Genomic DNA, 20444 nt, shown 5'->3' on the forward strand with positions numbered 1-20444 from the left:
GGTAGTGTCATTACTTAAAAAACTTATATTAATATTTTAATATTAATAAGTTATTGTGTATAACTTAAATACTTTTTATTTTTGAAACAAAAATAATATTTTATTCCATGAGAGTGTATACATATCTTTATTATGGTAGTTTTTGTGGCGGCATATGGCAAGGTGAAAAAAAAACAATTAGACAGCAGCAGCGGTGCATCCACTCTATTCGGATAGGAGACCACAGTAAACTACGAAGTATTCGACTAGGAATCTAATAAAGTTGATGCACCGCGAATTCATATTATACTACGATTGATTCTCTTAACTGATAGTCGATGATTAAAACAGCTGCAGCTCACTTATTCAACTTAATCAGCATTTAAAACGAAACCCGCGAGTTTTGCGGCATCCGGCTGACGGCTGTAGAAAACACTTTGTTCGTGCCAATTTGAAATGATATAGTTGAGTTATGAACGACGAAAAAATGAATTCACATAACATTGAAGCAGAATATATGGACATTGCGAATAGAAACGCTTGGCCGATCATCTACCAGGTAAGTCCTGTGAATGTATGACGCGTTGGTTTACGTTGTGTATGCCACGCAAGAGTAATTGGGTTCACAACAAGAACAAACTACTAAATTGTTGATGTTTTAACCCTTTGCTTCGAGAATAACAACCTCTATACTGAAATTCTTGTTTAAAAAACTTTTTGTCATTTATTACAAAAGTTAAGTAAGTATGAGGGTATACATAAAATTAATAGAAACTTTACATAAGTACGTTTTAGGTGCTGTAGAATTTAAAACTTCTCAAATATACCCCTACATAAATATACTTACAAGGCTACATAATTCATAGCCATTTTTTTGTTTAACTTTTAAAATATACATAACATTAATCAAGCAAGCTTTGTCAGTTAACTTGTGTTATAAAAGCCATCCTTTTCATTTAACCAAATGGGTGTTAGATACAAAAAAATCAAAATAACTGCCCTTTCAAATCTTCAATATGATATAATAATTTTTTGTTGAAACTAATATTTATGTATTTATTTATTTATAATAAAAATGCGTATTAAAACTCTTTATCTGTAAGTGGTTAAATATTTGTACATTAAATACAATTTAATTATTACAGAAAATTGGAAGAGAATGTCAATCCTACCCGTATACATGCCTTGAAGCAAAGAAACCTCAAAACAAGCCATTAAATCGTTACCGGGATGTAAACCCATATGACCATAGCCGAGTTGTGCTGACTCGATCTGAACGTGACTATATCAATGCAAATTTAGTAAAGGTAAGGTTTTATGAATGCTTTATTTTTAGAATAATAGAATGTACGATGTACCCCTTTTTATGTAATCCTGGATGTTGCAAGAATGTTAATATTAATCCTATTCTACATTTCTTAATAATGGTATTCCGTCATAGTATTTTCACTCAATTATAAAATCAACTTTCTTTGACTAAAAATTTAAATTGTACATTGAACTTCATTATACAATCACCGATTACATGGCCAAAGTTAAAGCCTTGAATATCAAAGAAAACTATAGTGAATCACCCCAACATGAAATAAAAACACCTTCTATGTTTTTAATATTCTATACGACACTAAAAATAAATACAGAGATATAATTCACAAGTTATTTATGGTAGAAATTTAACCTTAACCCAACCTTTCGTCTATTTATAAAATCTATCATTTTAAATTTTAAACTGGAGTATAAATAGATCAGTCAATATCCGTCTTCAATATACACCGTAAAGGTTAAATAAAACTTGTAAATCTATATTGGGAAATTTGTTTGGAAAATATTTTTATTAAATTTAAAAATAGGTAGGCAGGCATTCAAATGGGATACCTGATGTTAAGTGGTCACCACTGCTGATAACATTGATACTGTAGGAAATATTAACCGTGGGAAATGAGATGATATGTCTCTTGTACCTGTTATTATATTGTCACACTGACTTTTGACTCTACCTAAGTCTTACCATACATTCAGTAGGTATATCCTTTTAGAACAATATCACATTTCGGACAAGCCATAAGTAAGTTTGATACATAAATTGAATAAAGTTTTGAATGGATATGGCAAAAATGTATTTATAATTTAAAAATTATAGTTTTTATTTATTTGTATGAGGATGCTCCACAAGGTTAATGAGCTGTATTTGTCGTGTCGTTTGTATCGTATTGAACAGAGGTCTTTTTTTTACATATTTATATGGAATAGGCGTTTGTCTTCCATCTCACCTGATGGAAAGTATAGATGAAGACGAAGGTGGTACACGCCCGTCCAAAAGCAACCTGTTCACTCTACTCTTAAAGGCTCCGGAGTTCAACTTATCAGGCAAAATAGACGCAGGCAGGTTGTTCCAATTCTTAGCGACTCTTACCAGTCATGTATCACGATGTTCAAATCACACTGTTTAAACTTAAACAAAATTAATGTGGGAACTGAGATGTTACGTCCCTCGTGCCTGTAATAACACCGGCTCACCCAGTCTTTAATCTGGAACACAACAATACTTGGTATTGCTTCTGGTAGGTTGAATATATGATGTGTGGTTGGTAGCCACCCAGACATGTGGGTTTGCACCAAGTCCTGCCAAAAGTGATTGAATAAAGCAGTATGTATTACTAAAATGGACTCATAGATTAGAAAGTGAACTTGTTAAATATAAATCCTTGTTTATTAGTCTCATAAAGGATTATTATAAACAGTTGAAAACAAATGGCGAGTATATGGGTCGATTTACTTAAATAAAATGTTCTGCATTTCCATTTCACAACTTCGAATTCGAATTCCAATTGGATTACTTCGATGCAGGAAGGATTTTCAGTTGCTTGAATGGTTTGCTATTATTATCATCTTATTTCAAGTATTTATTGAACATAAATTCCATGAAATGTATAATAATAAGCGTTATCAATTAAACACTGAAATTTTTAATGACTTGTATGTACAACGCATGCAAAAATTGCTAACTGCAACCAATATAAAGCAATCAGTAGAGATATTTCCGTCCGCACCGAGCCTACACACAGCTCTTTTCTATTGCAAAATATACCGTATTTTTTATCAAAATTTTACCGAATATTTTTTCCAAAATGGAAAGAACTTATATTTGTATGAAGAAATAAAATAGGAGTAGTATTAGTTGGATAAATGTGACTAATTAAGAAATACTTTTTACTGGACTTAAAACATTATATAAAAGTACGATTTTGTGATTTATTATTGGGCAGTTTAAATAAGACTTTGGGCTTTGAGCTGTTATAAAAAAAATATATATGAGTCCTATTTTTTTCCTATGCTACGTATCATTGTTGACGTTAATGCCAGTGTAGTTATTTCCGCGACCACACGGGAAACCGCCGTTTGAAATTGAACTATTAACTTAAGATCGATTGTAGTTTCAAGTGGGAAAAATATTATTATTTTTATTTGCGTTTTTATGAGATGAATATGCCAACGTTGTTAGAGACAACATTTTCACTGTATACATTTTGAAAACTTTTATATAAAAATGAGGTATTTGCATTATATAAAAATATCCAAGGAAGAATATTCAGGTAACAGGGATACTTTATGTTCGAAATATCTCGAATACGTGGGTAGGTATCAAATATATAAGGAGTTTATTTCATCTAACTACCTTCAATGTTGCGTGGGATTTGATCTTATTACTCTGGGGAGTTCTATTCTAAGCCGAGAGGGAAGTTTCAGCTAGTATACATTCAGGAAAGCTGTATGCCAATCAATGTTATCTAGGTACATTGATTTTAAGAACTGAAATAGAATTTCAAGTAAATCCTGTCAAAAGGAAATAGCTAGGTTTAAGTCTCGGTTTAGATCTTTAGTCCTATCTAGGCATATATTTGAATGTAGCTAATTTAAAACAACTTTTTCATCAAATTATTGCCTTCTACCGCTAACCATAAATGCGAATTTGTACTACTCGCCGACTGAGTTGATTACTTCTTTGACATTTATTTCTACCAGTTTATTTACAGCCATTACACTCGCGTCAGTTTCCAACGAAGCCTCTAAATGGCTTTTAAGTTTAAAGTTCGAACGTTCAATTGTTCAGTACGTTCATAATCTATTACAGCTTTGGAATATATTTGCGTGTATTCTTTTTTGAAGTTGTAATAATAATCTGTGTAAAATAATAATCAGTATTTTTTTAAATTACAAAGTATTGTTCTCATCATTTTCTCTTAGGTATGATTGCAGAAGCATACGATGAAGAAAATAAATAAAAATAGTCACTATAGAATATTCTGACTGAACAGTATTTAAAAATATCGTTATTAAATACATGCTACTATTAATATATAAAATATAATTTATTTTAAACAAACTAATTGTGTATATTATAGGAAACATTCGTTTCGAATCAATTATAATATATACATACAAATATATTAATTTTCACCTTTCTTAAGTTTGATTGTAGTGCCTTGGAGATTACTTTATTAATCGATTGTTATTTATAGTTTTATAAGAGTGAAATTATTAGTTGATCGTGTGTAGTGTAGTTACAAGAATATCTTCTCCAAGTTGCCCTTGACACCTAGACCGACTATAAATGTCGTAACTTTAGATTATCAACTGACAAATGTGGTGCATCGTCGTCATGGTCGAAGTCGAGTATGCAATCAACTAATGCACGATATCCGTCCCCCAGGTGCAGAACGTACAGTTTTCTAGGTGCTCATATATGTAAAAATTACATTTATATTATATATGCGATGCGATTTCTTGGTGGTAGGGCTTTGTGCATGCCCGTCTGGGTAGGTACCGACCACTCATCAGTTATTCTACCGCCAAATAACAGTACTCAGTATTGTTGTGTTTCGGTTTGAAGGGCGAGTGAGCCAGTGTAACTACAGGCACAAGGGACATAACATCTTAGTTCCCAAGGTTGGTGGCACATTGTCGATGTAAGGAATAGTTAATATTTCTTACAGCGTCATTGTCTATGGGTGATGGTGACCACTTACCATCAGGTAGCCCATATGCTATATACCATAAAAAAAAGATTCGTTTTAAAGCAAGTCTCCACGAGGGTCGATATTTTTGCTATAACATTCCGAGCAGCTATTGAGTGGCACCTAGGGCAGCTATATTTGGTTATATTTCGGTAAACCAGTATTATATACGAATTAATGTATATTTAGGGCGGCGCAACGAAATCCGCTAGAGTGCATCTTATTTAATATTCTTTCCGTTTGCAAAGACAGCGCATCGAACGATATAATTTGCTTTGTCAACTAATCAATATCGTATGGTATTGAATGTGGTTTAGAATTGTCATGCAATTAAATTATTAAATATGTATAAGGACTCGTGCGACCGTTCAGTGTTTTGCATTATAATATTACACTGATCGATCGTGTATTATAAGGGCTCATTCATTTTCAGATTGTAAAAATATTAACATCCGCTATGGTTGTTATTATGTATTATCATATATTTATATGGTATTTTGCAATTCATGTTTGTGTTTAAGGGTTTAATGTTAATAATTTTTATATAAAAAGTTGTATGGAGTGACATATTTTTTATTGTAATTAACGTATATAATTCACCTTATAAGTTTCCAATACCATACGATAAGATGTAACTTTATTAATGGCTATGAACCTATGGCAATGTATCAAACAAACAAATCACAATATCATATAGAAATCTGAAAAAATACAATAAATCTGAACCACGCTTTTAATTTTATCACATCAATCGCCTACTGACAAGAATGCTACTACGAATCGTTATTTATTTACGAGTTTTATAATAATTAGTATAGAAAAACGCCATCGCGGAATTTCAATAGCCTACACATTTTTCAGTTAATATACTATACTATATTTAACGTCAATAAGCAAGTGCTATGTACAAAGCCTCTAGTTGAATTATATTCATTTGATTTGATATAAGCTATAACGATAATTCATTCCCAACATGCTCGATACTAGACTTTCATTCAACGATGTCAGCTAACCGAGTTGTATGCCTTTATAATTGAAACTAACGAATCTAACTAACTTTAGTTAGCAGGTACACGCCTGTCTCGAACTTAATAGAATAAAATAACATGTACATATATGGTATATAGACGCTGTAAGGATTTATTAGTTAATTGAAGAAATCAGACAGCATGGGCGATGTTTTAAATAATACCTCTCAAATATGATACTATTTCCATTTACTTGCAATACATTTAAATTAAGAACAAATATATATAATTTTCTGTCCTATAAAATACATATATTAGTGTCCACTAAAAGGAGTTTTCTTTACAGTATACCAATAAAACTTAAAAATAGAATAAAGAGATAGTATATGTACACGAGGCGTCTTTATATATTTAAATGTAACCAATCAGTGGTATTAAAACATACTAATTAGTATTTGAAATCGGTAATAATATACAATTATACAGCCTTATTTGTAAACGCTGATTATTGCGTGTTTTTATTTAAATACAGATTTCTCGCTATGTAATTATTGATTTGATATGCGAAAAAGATTAACAAAATTGTTTAACTAATTATCCCTTAAACAAATATTCATAAGGCGATTTATGTTATATCAATAAGTTACATGATTTGTTTTAATTTTAGATGGAACGTGCGAACCGGAAGTATATACTGACTCAGGGTCCGCTCGCTTTCACCGTCGGTCACTTTTGGCTGATGGTCTGGGAACAGAATAGTCGCGCGATCCTGATGCTGAATAAGATCATCGAGAAGAACGAGATCAAATGTCACTGGTACTGGCCGCACGGTGTCGGCGAGGACGAGAAGTTCGTCCTCTCCGACGTCAAACTAACCGTCGAACAAATAAGCGAGGAGGACTGCAACTATTATACCACACGTGTTTTTAAGTGAGTTGATTTCAATTGTAAACGGAATTACACTTTGTTTTATTTCAATCGTGTCACCTTGCAATGCGAAAACAATTTAGTTCCGGCTGCCAACAAAGCGGAAACAACTATAAACAACAGCCTGTAAATTTTAAAACTGTTGGGCTAAGCCTCTCTCCCTTTCAGGAGAAGGTTTGCAACATATTCCACCACGTTGTTCCAATGCGGCTTGGTGGAATACACATGTGGCACAACTACATACAACAGCCTGAAAATTTCGTACAGCTGGGCTAAACGCCTCCTCTGCCTTTGAGGAGAAGGTTTGGAATATATTCCATCACGCTGTTCCAATGCGGCTTGATGGAATACACATGTGGCAAAATTTCTATGAAATTAGACACATGCAGGTTTTCTCAGGACGTTTTCCTTAACCGCCGAGCACGATATGAATTATAAACACATATTAAGCACATGAATATTCAGTGGTGCTTGCCTGTGTTTGAACCCGCAATCATCGGTTAAAGCGTTTTAACCACTGAGCCATCAAAGCGGAAATGCTGGTTAAAAGAGATGTAACGTAAATAATAAAATAGCGTGTCGATATATTCCCACGTCTCCTCGCTTTGGTGGATGTCGAACCTTAACCTTTTTATTTATAACGCTCTCGCACCGAACGCAGGCAACTCGTGTAACAGCCGAGCGCTGATTTCCCGGAAGCAGTCTACTGAATTCCATAATTTGCAATTCCTTTGCATCAACAAGCTGAATCTTGTTTGTTAATTATGACATTTTCTTCTATATAATTTCATAATTAGGTATCATCATCAAATGTCTGTCTGAAATTGTTTACGAGAATTGATTCAATAACAGCGAATACTTAGAATTTATATGTAATTTTTGCTCATTAGTTATATGTTTATATATTTTTTTATGATTGCGATGCGAAGTGGTCTAGAATCTTTTGCGTTTTTTTTTAATTGGTAATTTATTTTGTCTATTTCCTTATTATATGTCGTGTTATCGTTTAATGTGATAGCGATATGTTTAAACACTTATTGTAATGTACAATTTCAATTGCTCATTTTCATGCTTATGTGATTTGTATATATGTAGATATATAAATGCATTTATTCTTTCGAGATAACGCCTCATTTAACGCTTTTGTGAAATAAAATTATTATTTTTATATATTACTAGCTATGCCTGCGATCTTGTACGCGTTTGAATTTAACAAAAAAATGTTATAGCCTATAAAGTATAGTATGTATTCAATAAAAAAGTGGAGAAAGGATTGACGGATTTCATAAAATTAATAGCTTATAACCCAATGATTCCTAGTCGCAGATCACAACCCCACGTTTAGTAGTTTTCACGTCAATTAACGCACGATGAAAAAATCTATACTAATATTATTTGACGACCTCCATGGTCGAGTGGGGTGTACACCGGTTTTCATGGGTACGCAACTCTGAGGTCCCGGGTTCGATTCCCGGCCGAGTCGATGTAGATTACCATTAGTTTTCTATGTTGTCTCGGGTCTGGGTGTTTGTGGTATGTCGTTACTTCTGATTTCCATAACACAAGTGCTTCAGCTACTCACATTGGGATAAGAGTAATGTATGTGATGTTGTCTCATATTTAAATATTTAATATTATAAATGTGAAAGTAACTCTGTATGTCTGTCTTCACTACCAAACCGCTGAACCGAATTTGATAAAATTTTGATATGAAGTAAATATTAACTCCAAGCAGGGACATAGGCTATTTTTTTTTGTCTAAGCGAGCGATACCACGTTCGACTTACTAGTAATATATAAATTATAATTTGTTTAACAAGCAAGCAAGCGTTATTCCTTATTGAATAAAGTTCTTATTTCGTTTCAATTAATTGACAATACACAATATAACAACAGGAATGGAAAAGAACCATACATAACGTGTGGGTACAAGCATCAGCGTGGGCGGTCTGCTTGTTACGAATACTGCTTGGTACTTGGAGCCCATAGAATCTAATTCAATAGATCTATCGAGCGATAATATTTGCAAACGCGAATTTGTTATAATCTGTGAGGCGAAAGCAATATTTATACTATGCGAATTTAATTATGAAATATTATAATTTAAACCTCAATCTCATATGTATTTATAGTTAAAAATGTATCGATATTAGATCGATATGATAGCTTATATAATGACTAAGGAGTCTGGAAATAGCCTAGCGAATGCCTTGCAACCGATAGCGAAGGCTTAAGTCATTATATTTATTTCAAGAATGATTATTTAATAACATATAGAAATGAAATGCTTTGAATTAAAACGGATATGTTTTTTACTTAGTGTTACATGCAAGATTATCTATCTATAAACACTAGGATCAAATAGATATATATTATATATTGATTAAAAAAAATAATTCTTAATTCATCAGAATAATGAATCAATGTAAATTAATTCGAAATTTAAATTTAATTTCACGTATCATAATAATTATACTTTTACGAAACAGTATGTGTTGTTGAAGTTTATTATATGTTACAGTTGATATATTAAAACGTAAATAATACCGTCTCTTCTAGAATCTTCGATATGGAGAGTTCTGAAAGTCGTGAGGTAATACAGTTCCACTACACGACGTGGCCGGACTTCGGCGTGCCTTCGTCCCCCGTGGCTTTCCTGGAGTTCTTGAAGAAGGTCCGCTCGTCCGGCGCCCTGGACCCCGAGGTCGGCCCGCCCGTCGTGCACTGCAGCGCTGGTATCGGACGATCAGGAACATTTTGCCTGGTCGATTCCTGTCTTGTTATTGTGAGTACCATTAAAACTTCAAAGATATTCAAACACTCTCCTAAACTGTATACTTTAATGTATACTTATTAATCAAAAAAAAAAATCAAAATAAACGTTATTCAAGTGGTTATACAAGCACTTTTGAATCGTCATTTAACAATTAAGTGCTACCACCGGTTCGGAATTTAGATTCTACCGAGAAGAACCGGCAAGAAACTCAATAGTTACTCTTTTTCAACATTTAAAAAAAAAATAGATCAATACATTGTATCGAATAATACGCCCTTTTTACAGGGCCGTATTTAGGGGAGGGCAACCGGGGCAAATGCCCTGGGCCCTCCACATTAGTGGGGGCCACAGTTTTCAGCAAGTTAACAAATACCGAGATAAAGTCAAATTATAATAATGTTATTATCTAATATTTTAAAAGTTAACGATACAAGTAAATAAATCATAGCTTACTGATTGAAATGAAAAAGTAATTATACTCCAGCCAAATTCGATGTGGAATGTTTAATAACAAAGCGTTGCTTAGCAACCAACGTCAGGCAGATGCTCAAAACATTTTTAGAAATATGTACAACAATTATTTTTGATGTTAATAAAAATGAAATTTGATGATTAATTATAAAATATTAATAATACAAAGGACTAAGCGCATTCCTATTGTTATAATTATAATACTTATGATCATCTGGAATAATGTAGATCTCAAAAATAATACCTCCAATTTTAAAATGACATCAGAAATTACCGCGTAGTTATATAATTCGCTTTATTAACTTTATCTATCGCCTCCCAAACGACAGGACTCATTAGATTAACTTGAAACAGTGATTTTAGTGCTATATTTATGCTAGCCAAAACAAGATGTCTTTTTTTAATCTATGTGTAATGAAACGTTGTGTGTATTGTTAACATTCTTAAGCTGTTGTGGTTATACTACCATTATAATACTAAAAATATACACCACCAATTACGAAGAGCCTGTATCGCTATTATATACCTTCCTAAATCTGCCAATTGCTTAAAAAACACTCCAAATGTTACAAACCTGCGATTTCTTTACGTCAGTATTAAAATATAGGGTTGTTAGTTTTGTAGTAATATTATAGTGGTAATTAAAAAAATTTAAACTTTTATTTTAAGCTAATTTTCATATAAATTATGTATTGATCGGCTAAATATAATAAAATTTTTGGATTCTGTATTAAATTAATTTTTTTGTGTTTAAACAGGAAATTGTGTTATAATGAATATAGTTGTAATTATAATAATAATTATTTTTTATTAAGAGTGTATCAACCCTAATTATGATGACACATGGTTTGTTTACTAAAATTCCAGATCGAATGTGGCTGAATGAACAACCTAATAATTCATGATATAATTATTAGGTTGTTCACGCTTCTGTTTGTCTAGGGCCCCCACTGCTTTGTGGCCCGGGGGCCTCCAGACCTTTAAATCCGACTCTGCCCTTTTACCAATGTATTTTTTATAAACGATTTGAATTTACGAGACGGCCAAGTTAAAAATGTCTTAATGTCTTAGTAAAATATTGTCTTATATACATATTAATGTTTATAGAGGTGTCGCGCACCCTTTTCAAACATTAGTAAATGGTCCCCACTTACCCATAGACATTAGACTAAGAATTTTTACACCAACCTCAGGAACTAAGATGTCTTTTCTGCCTATGGTTATACTGGCATATTTCAAATTGGAACACAAAAATCTTAATTGTTGTAACTTTATAGTAAATATATGGTGAGTGTGTGGCTAACCGGACGGACCGGTACAAACCCGACCACAAAATAGATCCTAATGTTCCTATATTGAAAAATGTTTTATGAAGAATAAAAAAAAATACTCCTTTTTGAAGTCGGTTGATAATAAGGTCGGTTCGACATCTTTAGTCAATGTGTGTCTCGGCGCTACGATACTATTGTTACATCTTCTCAGGCGTTTCTAATTATATACAATTCATTTCACTGTAATGTCACACTCATTTACAACGATTTATAGTACGACACAACTTTGGTGTAGCTACTACATGTCATTTTACTTGGTGGTAGGGGTTTGTGCTAGCCCGTCTGGGTAGGTACCACCCACTCATTATTGTTGTGTTCCGGTTTGAAGAGTGAATGAGCCAGTGTAACAGGCACAAGGGACATAACATCTTAGTTCCCAAGGTTCGTGGCACATTGACGATATAAAGAATAGTTAATATTTCTTTCAGCGTCATTGTCTATGGGTGATGGTGACCACTTACCATCAGATGGCCCATATGCTCGTCCGCCAACCTATACAATAAAAAAAAAAATACAACCAATAGAAATAGCTCCTTATCGCGCCATTCGACGCTATTCCTCGCTAACTGACGCGAGAAAGAAAGTGCATGTAAATCGACGTGTCAAATTGACGAATATATTAGGTCATATGATATTAACATAAGAAATAAATATTGATAATTTGGGATGGTGTTCTTAATTCGGATGTGATCGGTTTCACGATTTTTGTCGATGCTACATCTAAGTTGTGTCGCACTATACTATCGTTGATAACAATTTAAACGTTACCGATGTGTGTGCTTGTTGCAGATTGAAAAGGAAGGCATGGAAAGTGTAAACATACAGCAGATCCTTTTGGAGATGCGCAAAGATCGCATGGGCTTGATACAGACGCCGGATCAGTTACGTTTCTCGTATCAGGCCATCATCGAAGGATTCAAACGATTCAATCCGAATTTCGTAAGTATACATTTTAAACGAAATAAATCAAATACTTCTTTTGTTGCCTTACTATTTAAGACAATAAAAGAAAACAAATGAAGGTCGCTTGAAGTCTACCCTTATGATAGACAAACAACAATTCAAATGTGTGTTAATACACTTTTTAGGATAATTTAAGAGATCCATTGTGTTCATGTTTATATTTATCAACTTATTTTATTAGTTGTCATTAATAGATGGCATTAGTAGGATATTAAATCGCGCTATAGATGTTTTCTTTTTGTTACAATATGTAAAGCAATGTTCCAAATAAAATTTGAGTTTCCTGGATCAATAGTACTTTCATTCGTCATCTAACACATTGTGTTGATATTTAAACATTATCCGTCTCCTTAAAATAATGAATGATTATGTTCTTAGAGATGTTGTTGTTAACATTTATTCTCTCTATCGCCAGAAGGAGGATCCAAAAATGGAGGAGAGTATATATTCAACGGTCGCCGAGGAGAACGAGGAGGAAGCGCCACCACCACCGCCGCCGAGGGCCGAGAGCCTCACCAGGGCTCCGGCCAGGCCCTTGCCCGCCATACCCACCAGTGCCTCACTTGGTATGATTATCTTTAAACAAGTCCATTATTATCCTGTTTAGTTTCCAGTCGGCGATTTTTGTTTTTGGAACTGTTGGCAATTCTTTGGAAATTTACGAATAATTATAAAAAAGATGACAATATTTTGTCGTTAGATCTGAGTTTTAAATGTATAATTAATTACTAATAGTAAATATATAGTATTACGTTCAGTGATAATTTTTAAATTTTATAACAAAATTGTAATCTAATATCTGCTCAAAAGATTTCAATCAAGCATTAATATTTACGGGTTTACTAGGACAGTCATGATTAGGTAATATTTATGATTAGAATAAGGGAAATATTAAAATTAATTAAATATGGAACGTGCATATATAATATTTTAGAAAATTTCGCTATTAACATGTTAAAAAAGTATAAAACAGACAACAGGGCTACTGCAAGGTTTATATTTGATGTAATGTTGTTTTTTAACAATAATTACGAATTAAAGTAACTTGAAGCGTAACGTATTTCAAAACACTAATTAGCGTTCAGTGACGTCACTCCTTTTATAACTCCTATTTGAGGTTATAATTGTAAAAAAAAGTGTATATTGAAATTTTAGTGAAACGAAAATTAATTGCATATTTCGAATAAAAAAGGGTTTGTCAGAGCAGGCTCTTTTCAGCTTGAAACTACTTTTATCTCAGTTTTGTGCCAGAAGGTCCACTCAAAAACCATTTATTTGAAAACTTTGTTGAAGTATACATTCACAAGATAACAACAAGATCACATTGGCACAAAATATACGTCAATACGGATTTTTTAGAAGTATCGAGTAGTCAGTTTTAATTTTTTACAAAAAATATTTCAAAAGTCGAGAAAAAATGCATAAGTATGAAATCCAGTAAGGACAAGTATGATCAATGGGCCAGTGACAGACAGGAGTGACGTCATACGAAATAAAGATCCGATTTCGCGTTAAAAATTAAATTGACATTTTGAAACGGCATTTTTTGTAATAAATTAGAATGTTTTTGATTTTTAATATAAAATATTTCGTCTTCCCTATTGAACTCTATAATCTAATAGAATTAAATGTGACTTGAACGTAATTTTCCAGGCAACTTGAACTACACTCGTTCGCCAGAGGGCTCTAGCTCGGACGAGGAGCCGCCGACGCCTCCAGCGCGCGAGTGCTCCTCCCCGGCCTCTTCCGCCGACGACGAGGACGACGAGCCTACATCAGTTACTGAGAGGTGGAATACATTACTTATAACATTACCTAAGCGCTATACAACAATTGGATAATAGATTATAGTTGTTGTTATGGTCCGGTAAAGCAAAGTGAGCCATTATAACTACCGGCACAATGGATATTTTTGGGGTTATTGGTAATGTAAGGAATGCTCAATATTTCTTACAGTTTTAAATATAGATCCCGCTGAGTTGCTTTCACCGTTTCGCCTCAGGTGTGAAGTGTTAAATTCGGAACCGGTGGTAGATTTTTGACTACCAATAGTCAATAAGCAAGTGTATATAGTACGACACAACTTAGATGTCGCATCGGCTAAATTCGTAAAACCGATCGCATCCGAATTTAAGTACGCTATCCCGAATTATCAATATTTATTTCTCATGCGAATATGATCTTTACACAAACGTAATAACTTGTAATATCATATGACCTAATATATTTGTCAATTTGACGCGTCAATTTACATGCACTTGCTTTCTCTGACGCGCGAATCTATAGCGACGAATAGCGTCGAATGGCGCGATAGGGAGCTATTTCTATTGGTTGTGTAAATCGGCAGGAATCGGTTTTATTTTCATTCCATTGCATTTTCCGATGCTACATCTAATTTGTGTCGTACTACACTTGTATTTTGAATAAAGATTTTTGTCTTTGTGTTGACAACTTAACATTAGATGGTCCATGTGCCCGCACACCACCATATGAAATAATAAAAACTATCATTGTAATAACGCTTTGAGTGAATGTGGGTCAATGAACTATGACGCTTTAAGTGAATGTGGGTCAATGAACTCGGTGACGTGTCACGTTTCAGCGGCGAGACTGGCGAGACGCTGCGACGGCGCCGCACGCGCGAGCTCGCCGAGCGCGTCTCCGTGATGAAGAAGCGCGCGCGCGACGCCGAGAGGTGGCACGCCCTCAAGAGGTCACTATACAAGCCACTCACCATCACATTCGGATTCATTCTAGCCGGCATCGTCATCTACACATACGTCAAACATTAATACTAACACTGTTTACTCATATACCTGAATTTTTGTACACGCAATGTATACGTAGCTTTAGACCGACCGCCGCCGGAGTGTCCTGTGACGGATACAACGCAAACGAGCGCGTGACGACTTGCTACAATGCAATCGATATATATATACCTTCGGTCGTAATCACTCGATGTGTATTTAAGGAATAGTTTATATAGAAAATCTGCCATGAAATTATTCATCGAAGTTTTTGTTATTATCAATACGTCTACTTTATTATCTGTTTTTGTTAATAGATCATTCTAAGTATACAATACGTATATGCGTTTTATGAAGTGTTCAGACTTACTATTAATTCTATTCGCACGGCACCTGTTAACGCTAGAGACCTACTTGACGTATTTTTTTATGAAATCATGATAGTGCATGAAATTATAATTCTAATATAATCTTAAATAGACATAGACATTTTTATAAGAATTTTTTAACAAAAAAATGTAATACTATAACACATTCAATGAACTTTCGTAACCTTACAACCAGTCGACTTTACAGCGTGTATTAGAATAGTACCCTTCACATTGACTTACCACAATCGACTCGCACTAAACTGGCCCACCTTTTAAGATGTCAATTACTGATCTTATGCCATAGGCTTAGAGTAAAAACGTTCACGGCGATATGCAATGCATACGTTCCTGTTGCATTTAAAGATAACCTTACGAAGGTATTTTAGATACTCTTTAACATTTAGAAATTTCGATCTGCTAATAAAAAGACATTCGAATAATCGTTCACTGTTATGTACACTTAGGTTTCTACAATGAATTTCTGAATGCATAATTCAATGACGACATGAACTGCGACTGCCAATACATTCAATGATATCAACACATTCTAAACATATATTGCTAAGTGACTATTATAACGTTAAATTATTTTATAAAATCCATTTTGGACAATTTTGTCCATTGTTTAATAGACAAATAAATTTTATTTTTTATGATTTTATTTAAAGTTTTTTATTTCGTCCATACGACTTGACGTTTCGATTTGAACCCGCACGATCGAATGTTTTTGTGTAAACTCAGAGCATGTTAGACAATCTGTATGATAATCTCATTGTATGGTATTCGATTTAAAATATGAATTTGACTCGTGTATCCAACCAGTGCCTAGATTAATTTTGTTAGTGTGATACGCATTTGGAAGTCACAATTCGAAGAATATAACCCATTTAGCTAATTAATATAGATTATAAACATTAATCAACATGCAACAGATCGATTTGAAAAACGTTCAAGGATATCGATATTTTTTATAGAATACATCGACGTCAAAGCCTTATATAGCCGTATGTAATGTTTTATGTCTTTAATGGAATTATTTAATATTATTTCTTTTAATTGCTTTATTTTATTTTAATTAATTTGAATTTAGAATGAGCCATACATATTGTGTTAAATTTATGATTGTATTTAGTACAAACAGTTTAACTTTGCCGGTTTGAAGTTGGAAGTGTTCCGTGACGTCACTAACGCTCTCAAACTAAATGAATATTAAACTCCCGTTACATATGACTGATCAGTTTGTATCAGATGTCTTGTTGTTAAATATTTTGTTTGTTGTTATGTTATATAGCAATTTGTTGTTCTTTTTTTGGAACTTTGTTATTTGTTGAACTTTTTTCACTGCATTTATTTACTCATGCACAAAAATTAATCAGTTTTAGTTCAACATGTACATGATAGTTATACATAATAACAAGTTTAAATTTAATGAAAATCGAATGATACAACAAAGTTAAAGTGTTTGTACTGAACCATTTTGTTATGTATAATAATGGTATTTTTAAATGTATAATATGTTGACAAAATCACAATTCTTCAGCACCAGATTATTAACGTGATAATCATTTTAAATGTTTCATTAATTATGAATTATGTTTTATAAATATATTTATTAAACTGTAATCTGTAATTTAGTAGTTATTAGTAAAAAGTTAACATAACAAAAAATCATTATTATTGTATTATCCGTAGAGTAACGTTAGCATGTATGATGATCTGCCACAAACTAAGTGATATACACAAGTTCTCATATTTACAAGACGTAGAATTAGGAATATGTAATTTAAATTGGTGGGGTTGTAAAATTTGAACAGCGGTTTATTAATTTCAGGTTAAAATCGGAGGAAAACTCTAAAACTGAACCATGCGAAGACTGAAGAGATTAGGTAACAAACATTTTTAGAGAAATTTTATGCGAAACATTGAGATATAAAAAGTATTAACATATCTTTATTGTTTAAATTTTTCGCTTGTTTTGATTTTTTTGTTGATTACACACAAGCGGTTGAAACGAGATTACATGATTTCTAGACTACGATGTTAGTACTGAGATTTTTAGAACATTAGCATGAGATCGTATCTCTATCACATGTTCTATAGAATAAATTAACAACATCCGTCCCGTACATACAAGAACAGTTGAACTAATCCAATAACATTAAGTTAACCTGACCGTTACAATGAAACTACTTCATATGACGTCGCTCAGACTGCCATAGTGACACCAATACCACTAGATCTAAAAGAAATAAACTTAGCGTTAACAAAACTCATATAATATCACATCTTACATCGATGAATTTAATTATTTGACGTGATTTTGACATTTGGCATTACTAACAACACTTATATACTCTTAAATATAATTTGCTTATGTATATGGAATATATCGTAGCTATTGCAACAAATAGACGTGCCTACACAACTATTAGAATAAAAATAATGGTTACTTACTAGCTTAAGTAAGAATTGTAACGAATATTAGATTGTGTTGTTAAGCTCCCAGTTATTAAGTAGGTTAATTTAGTGTTTAGCGAGGTGAGCTGAAACAATATCAGAAAATTATAGTCCACACATTGGTACCGACGATAAAACTTACAATTATCTGATAGGAATTACAGTAACGTTCCGCGAACACGTTATGATTATAATAGAAATATTTTTATAGTGAAATTTTGGTATATTTCGCCTCAGAATAATGTTAAGACATCTGATGTTTGTTGGAAGCACTTCCGCCTTCGATACAATTTCGATTCACTTCCGCTCGTTCCGTTTCACTAAACGAATTTGTTCAATTTTGTTGCAATGTGATTGTTTGTAAATGACATCGAATAATAATGTAGAAATATTTTTACACGGAATTGCCGATCTAGTACTTCAATGTTTGCATGGTATATGTGAGAGTGTACATAATATAAAGTAAACGATTTAATATTAAATTATTTATTTAGGTCTTATTTTTAGTAACTGAAATTAAAAACCTATATTGGGGAAACATTTTATGGAAAAATTATAATAATACGTTGTCATGGATATTTGCTTTGTTTTATTTCAATGTTGAGTAAATGAGTAAATGTTTGTTTTTAAACCTTTCGAATGAAATATTTTCACAACAATATTCAACCTAGTTGTACTTTTACGTAACACTGTTAGGGATTGATAATTAATTTGTCGATAACGCATTTCATCATGCAGAAAAACGGTGAATTTTTTTAATACCTTAATGAATATTTAGTAGTAGCAAAACTCTTCCGCCGTCTGACGAGGAACGCACGCCTCGTCAGGTACCTTAGTAATATGTATCTTTACATTATGCCCTTTTGACATAACGAATCGTTTAGCACTATTCAAACGACGTGCCTTATTCAAAGTTCTATCTTTTATAGTATACCTGATATTTAATATAGGATGTATCGTTATACCGGTTGACATATACTATGTGATTTATTTTCGCGTTCTGGCCAACATTACCTATACATAAAATAGGTTTAATCATGAAACATTCTTGCCAATTATGTTAAAATAACATAATGTTGTTTGTTATTGTACAAAATCAAAATATTTCCCCATTAAAGGCATTGCAATGCAATTGATTTGCACAAACAGATAACTATATTTTGTTTTGTCGTTGTGAGATAACTGATAATAGATAAGCCATCTGTCACGGGCTACGATTAAAACCGCTGGCAGCTAAATGTGGTTTTAACGCCTACAACTACATCGACATCTTTAAATGCATTTTTACTAATTTATCTGTGGACAAAATAAATATCTAATATAACATTATTATACGGAACACACAAGTACACAATTTGCAAGCACGTAAAATATAGCAATAAAACAGTTCGAGATTTTTTATAATTGTATTTAAACTTTATAATGTATATCTATAGCAAAATTATTATCCCTCAAGTTAATGTTAGACTTTAGGCATTTCTCTTAAAAATATCTACTATTAATTAAATTGTACTAATCAGACTATTAATAATTAACTTATTACTCATTTGTACATTGACAGATGGTTTACTATATTATAATTATTTAAGTTAGATTTTAGTCTAATATATATAAATATATATATGAATAAAATTTAGTCAAAAATGATAATTGTGAGTCTTATTTGTGCATTTGTTATTAAGGATTAAGACGACCTCTCAGGATTGAAATTTGACACGACCTAACAAGCAAGTAAAGAACTGACGCAAGAATCTATAGCGACGAATAGCGCGATAGGGAGCTATTTCTATTGGTTTTGTAAATCGGCAGTAATCGGTTTTATTGAATTTGCCGATGCTACATCTAAGTTGTGTCGTACTATACCCTCCTACTTCATAGCAACACATTGCGTCCAAGGGATGAGATGGGGTGTAAAATAGTAAATAGGTGTAGGTGCGTTATTACGACCAATAAGTTTCTTAATCGACTCACGATTCGATTGCCTTTAGTATGACTATTATCCCTTTGTTCAATCGCATTTTTTTGTATACTACCAACCTATTCAAGAGGAAATATTTACTAACAAAACGTCGAGTTAGTAAATAATGTTATTCATCTTACGATATGCGATGAGATGGTTTTAATAACAAAAAATAACATCAACAAGTACTAATTACACTGTATTATGCTCATTAAATTATTATTATAGATAGCTAGACCATTCATAGATATATCTACTCCTGGCAAAATCGAAGACAGTGACTTTTAAACAGATAGTTTTACTACTTTTTCTTATTGATATATTCCTACAATTACAAATAATAGGCGTTTTACTCAAAGCCAATTTTGCCTAATCTGTCGGCAACAGTTCAAAGTTTACTAAGCCGAGCTCATTAGTGGCCTGTCCTATATTTATGTTAGCTGCATTAAACTTTGCTTCTTTCCGACATACAAAGAACA

General features: G+C 32.8%; 1 protein-coding gene across 2 annotated transcripts; it reads left to right on the forward strand.

Annotated features, from left to right (window-relative positions):
• Positions 1–167: 167 nt before the first annotated feature.
• Positions 168–19655, forward strand: LOC124542902 (tyrosine-protein phosphatase non-receptor type 61F-like). Of its 2 annotated transcripts, XM_047120819.1 has the most exons (9): positions 168–538; positions 1125–1286; positions 6630–6892; positions 9449–9674; positions 12257–12406; positions 12846–12996; positions 14084–14219; positions 15033–15143; positions 17380–19655. In XM_047120819.1, exons 1-9 carry the CDS (start codon positions 452–454, stop codon positions 17423–17425), a joined length of 1332 nt encoding a protein of 443 aa, XP_046976775.1. In that variant the 5' UTR covers positions 168–451; the 3' UTR covers positions 17426–19655. The 2 variants fall into 2 exon arrangements, with proteins under 2 accessions (XP_046976775.1, XP_046976774.1); XM_047120818.1 differs by having other exon boundaries at positions 15033–19655.
• Positions 19656–20444: the final 789 nt, after the last annotated feature.

The sequence above is a fragment of the Vanessa cardui genome, chromosome Z (assembly GCF_905220365.1).
Source record: "Vanessa cardui chromosome Z, ilVanCard2.1, whole genome shotgun sequence".
In the NCBI taxonomy this organism is placed as follows: Eukaryota; Metazoa; Arthropoda; class Insecta; order Lepidoptera; family Nymphalidae; genus Vanessa; species Vanessa cardui.

What these genes read in the sequence shown, in the direction of transcription:
- LOC124542902 (XM_047120818.1), top strand. Translation starts at nt 452, where the DNA reads ATGAACGACGAAAAAATGAATTCACATAACATTGAAGCAGAATATATG. An exon ending in TATACCACACGTGTTTTTAA is followed by an intron (nt 6,893 to 9,448) that starts GTGAGTTGATTT and finishes CGTCTCTTCTAG; the next exon opens with AATCTTCGATATGGAGAGTT. An exon ending in CCTACATCAGTTACTGAGAG is followed by an intron (nt 14,220 to 15,032) that starts GTGGAATACATT and finishes GTCACGTTTCAG; the next exon opens with CGGCGAGACTGGCGAGACGC.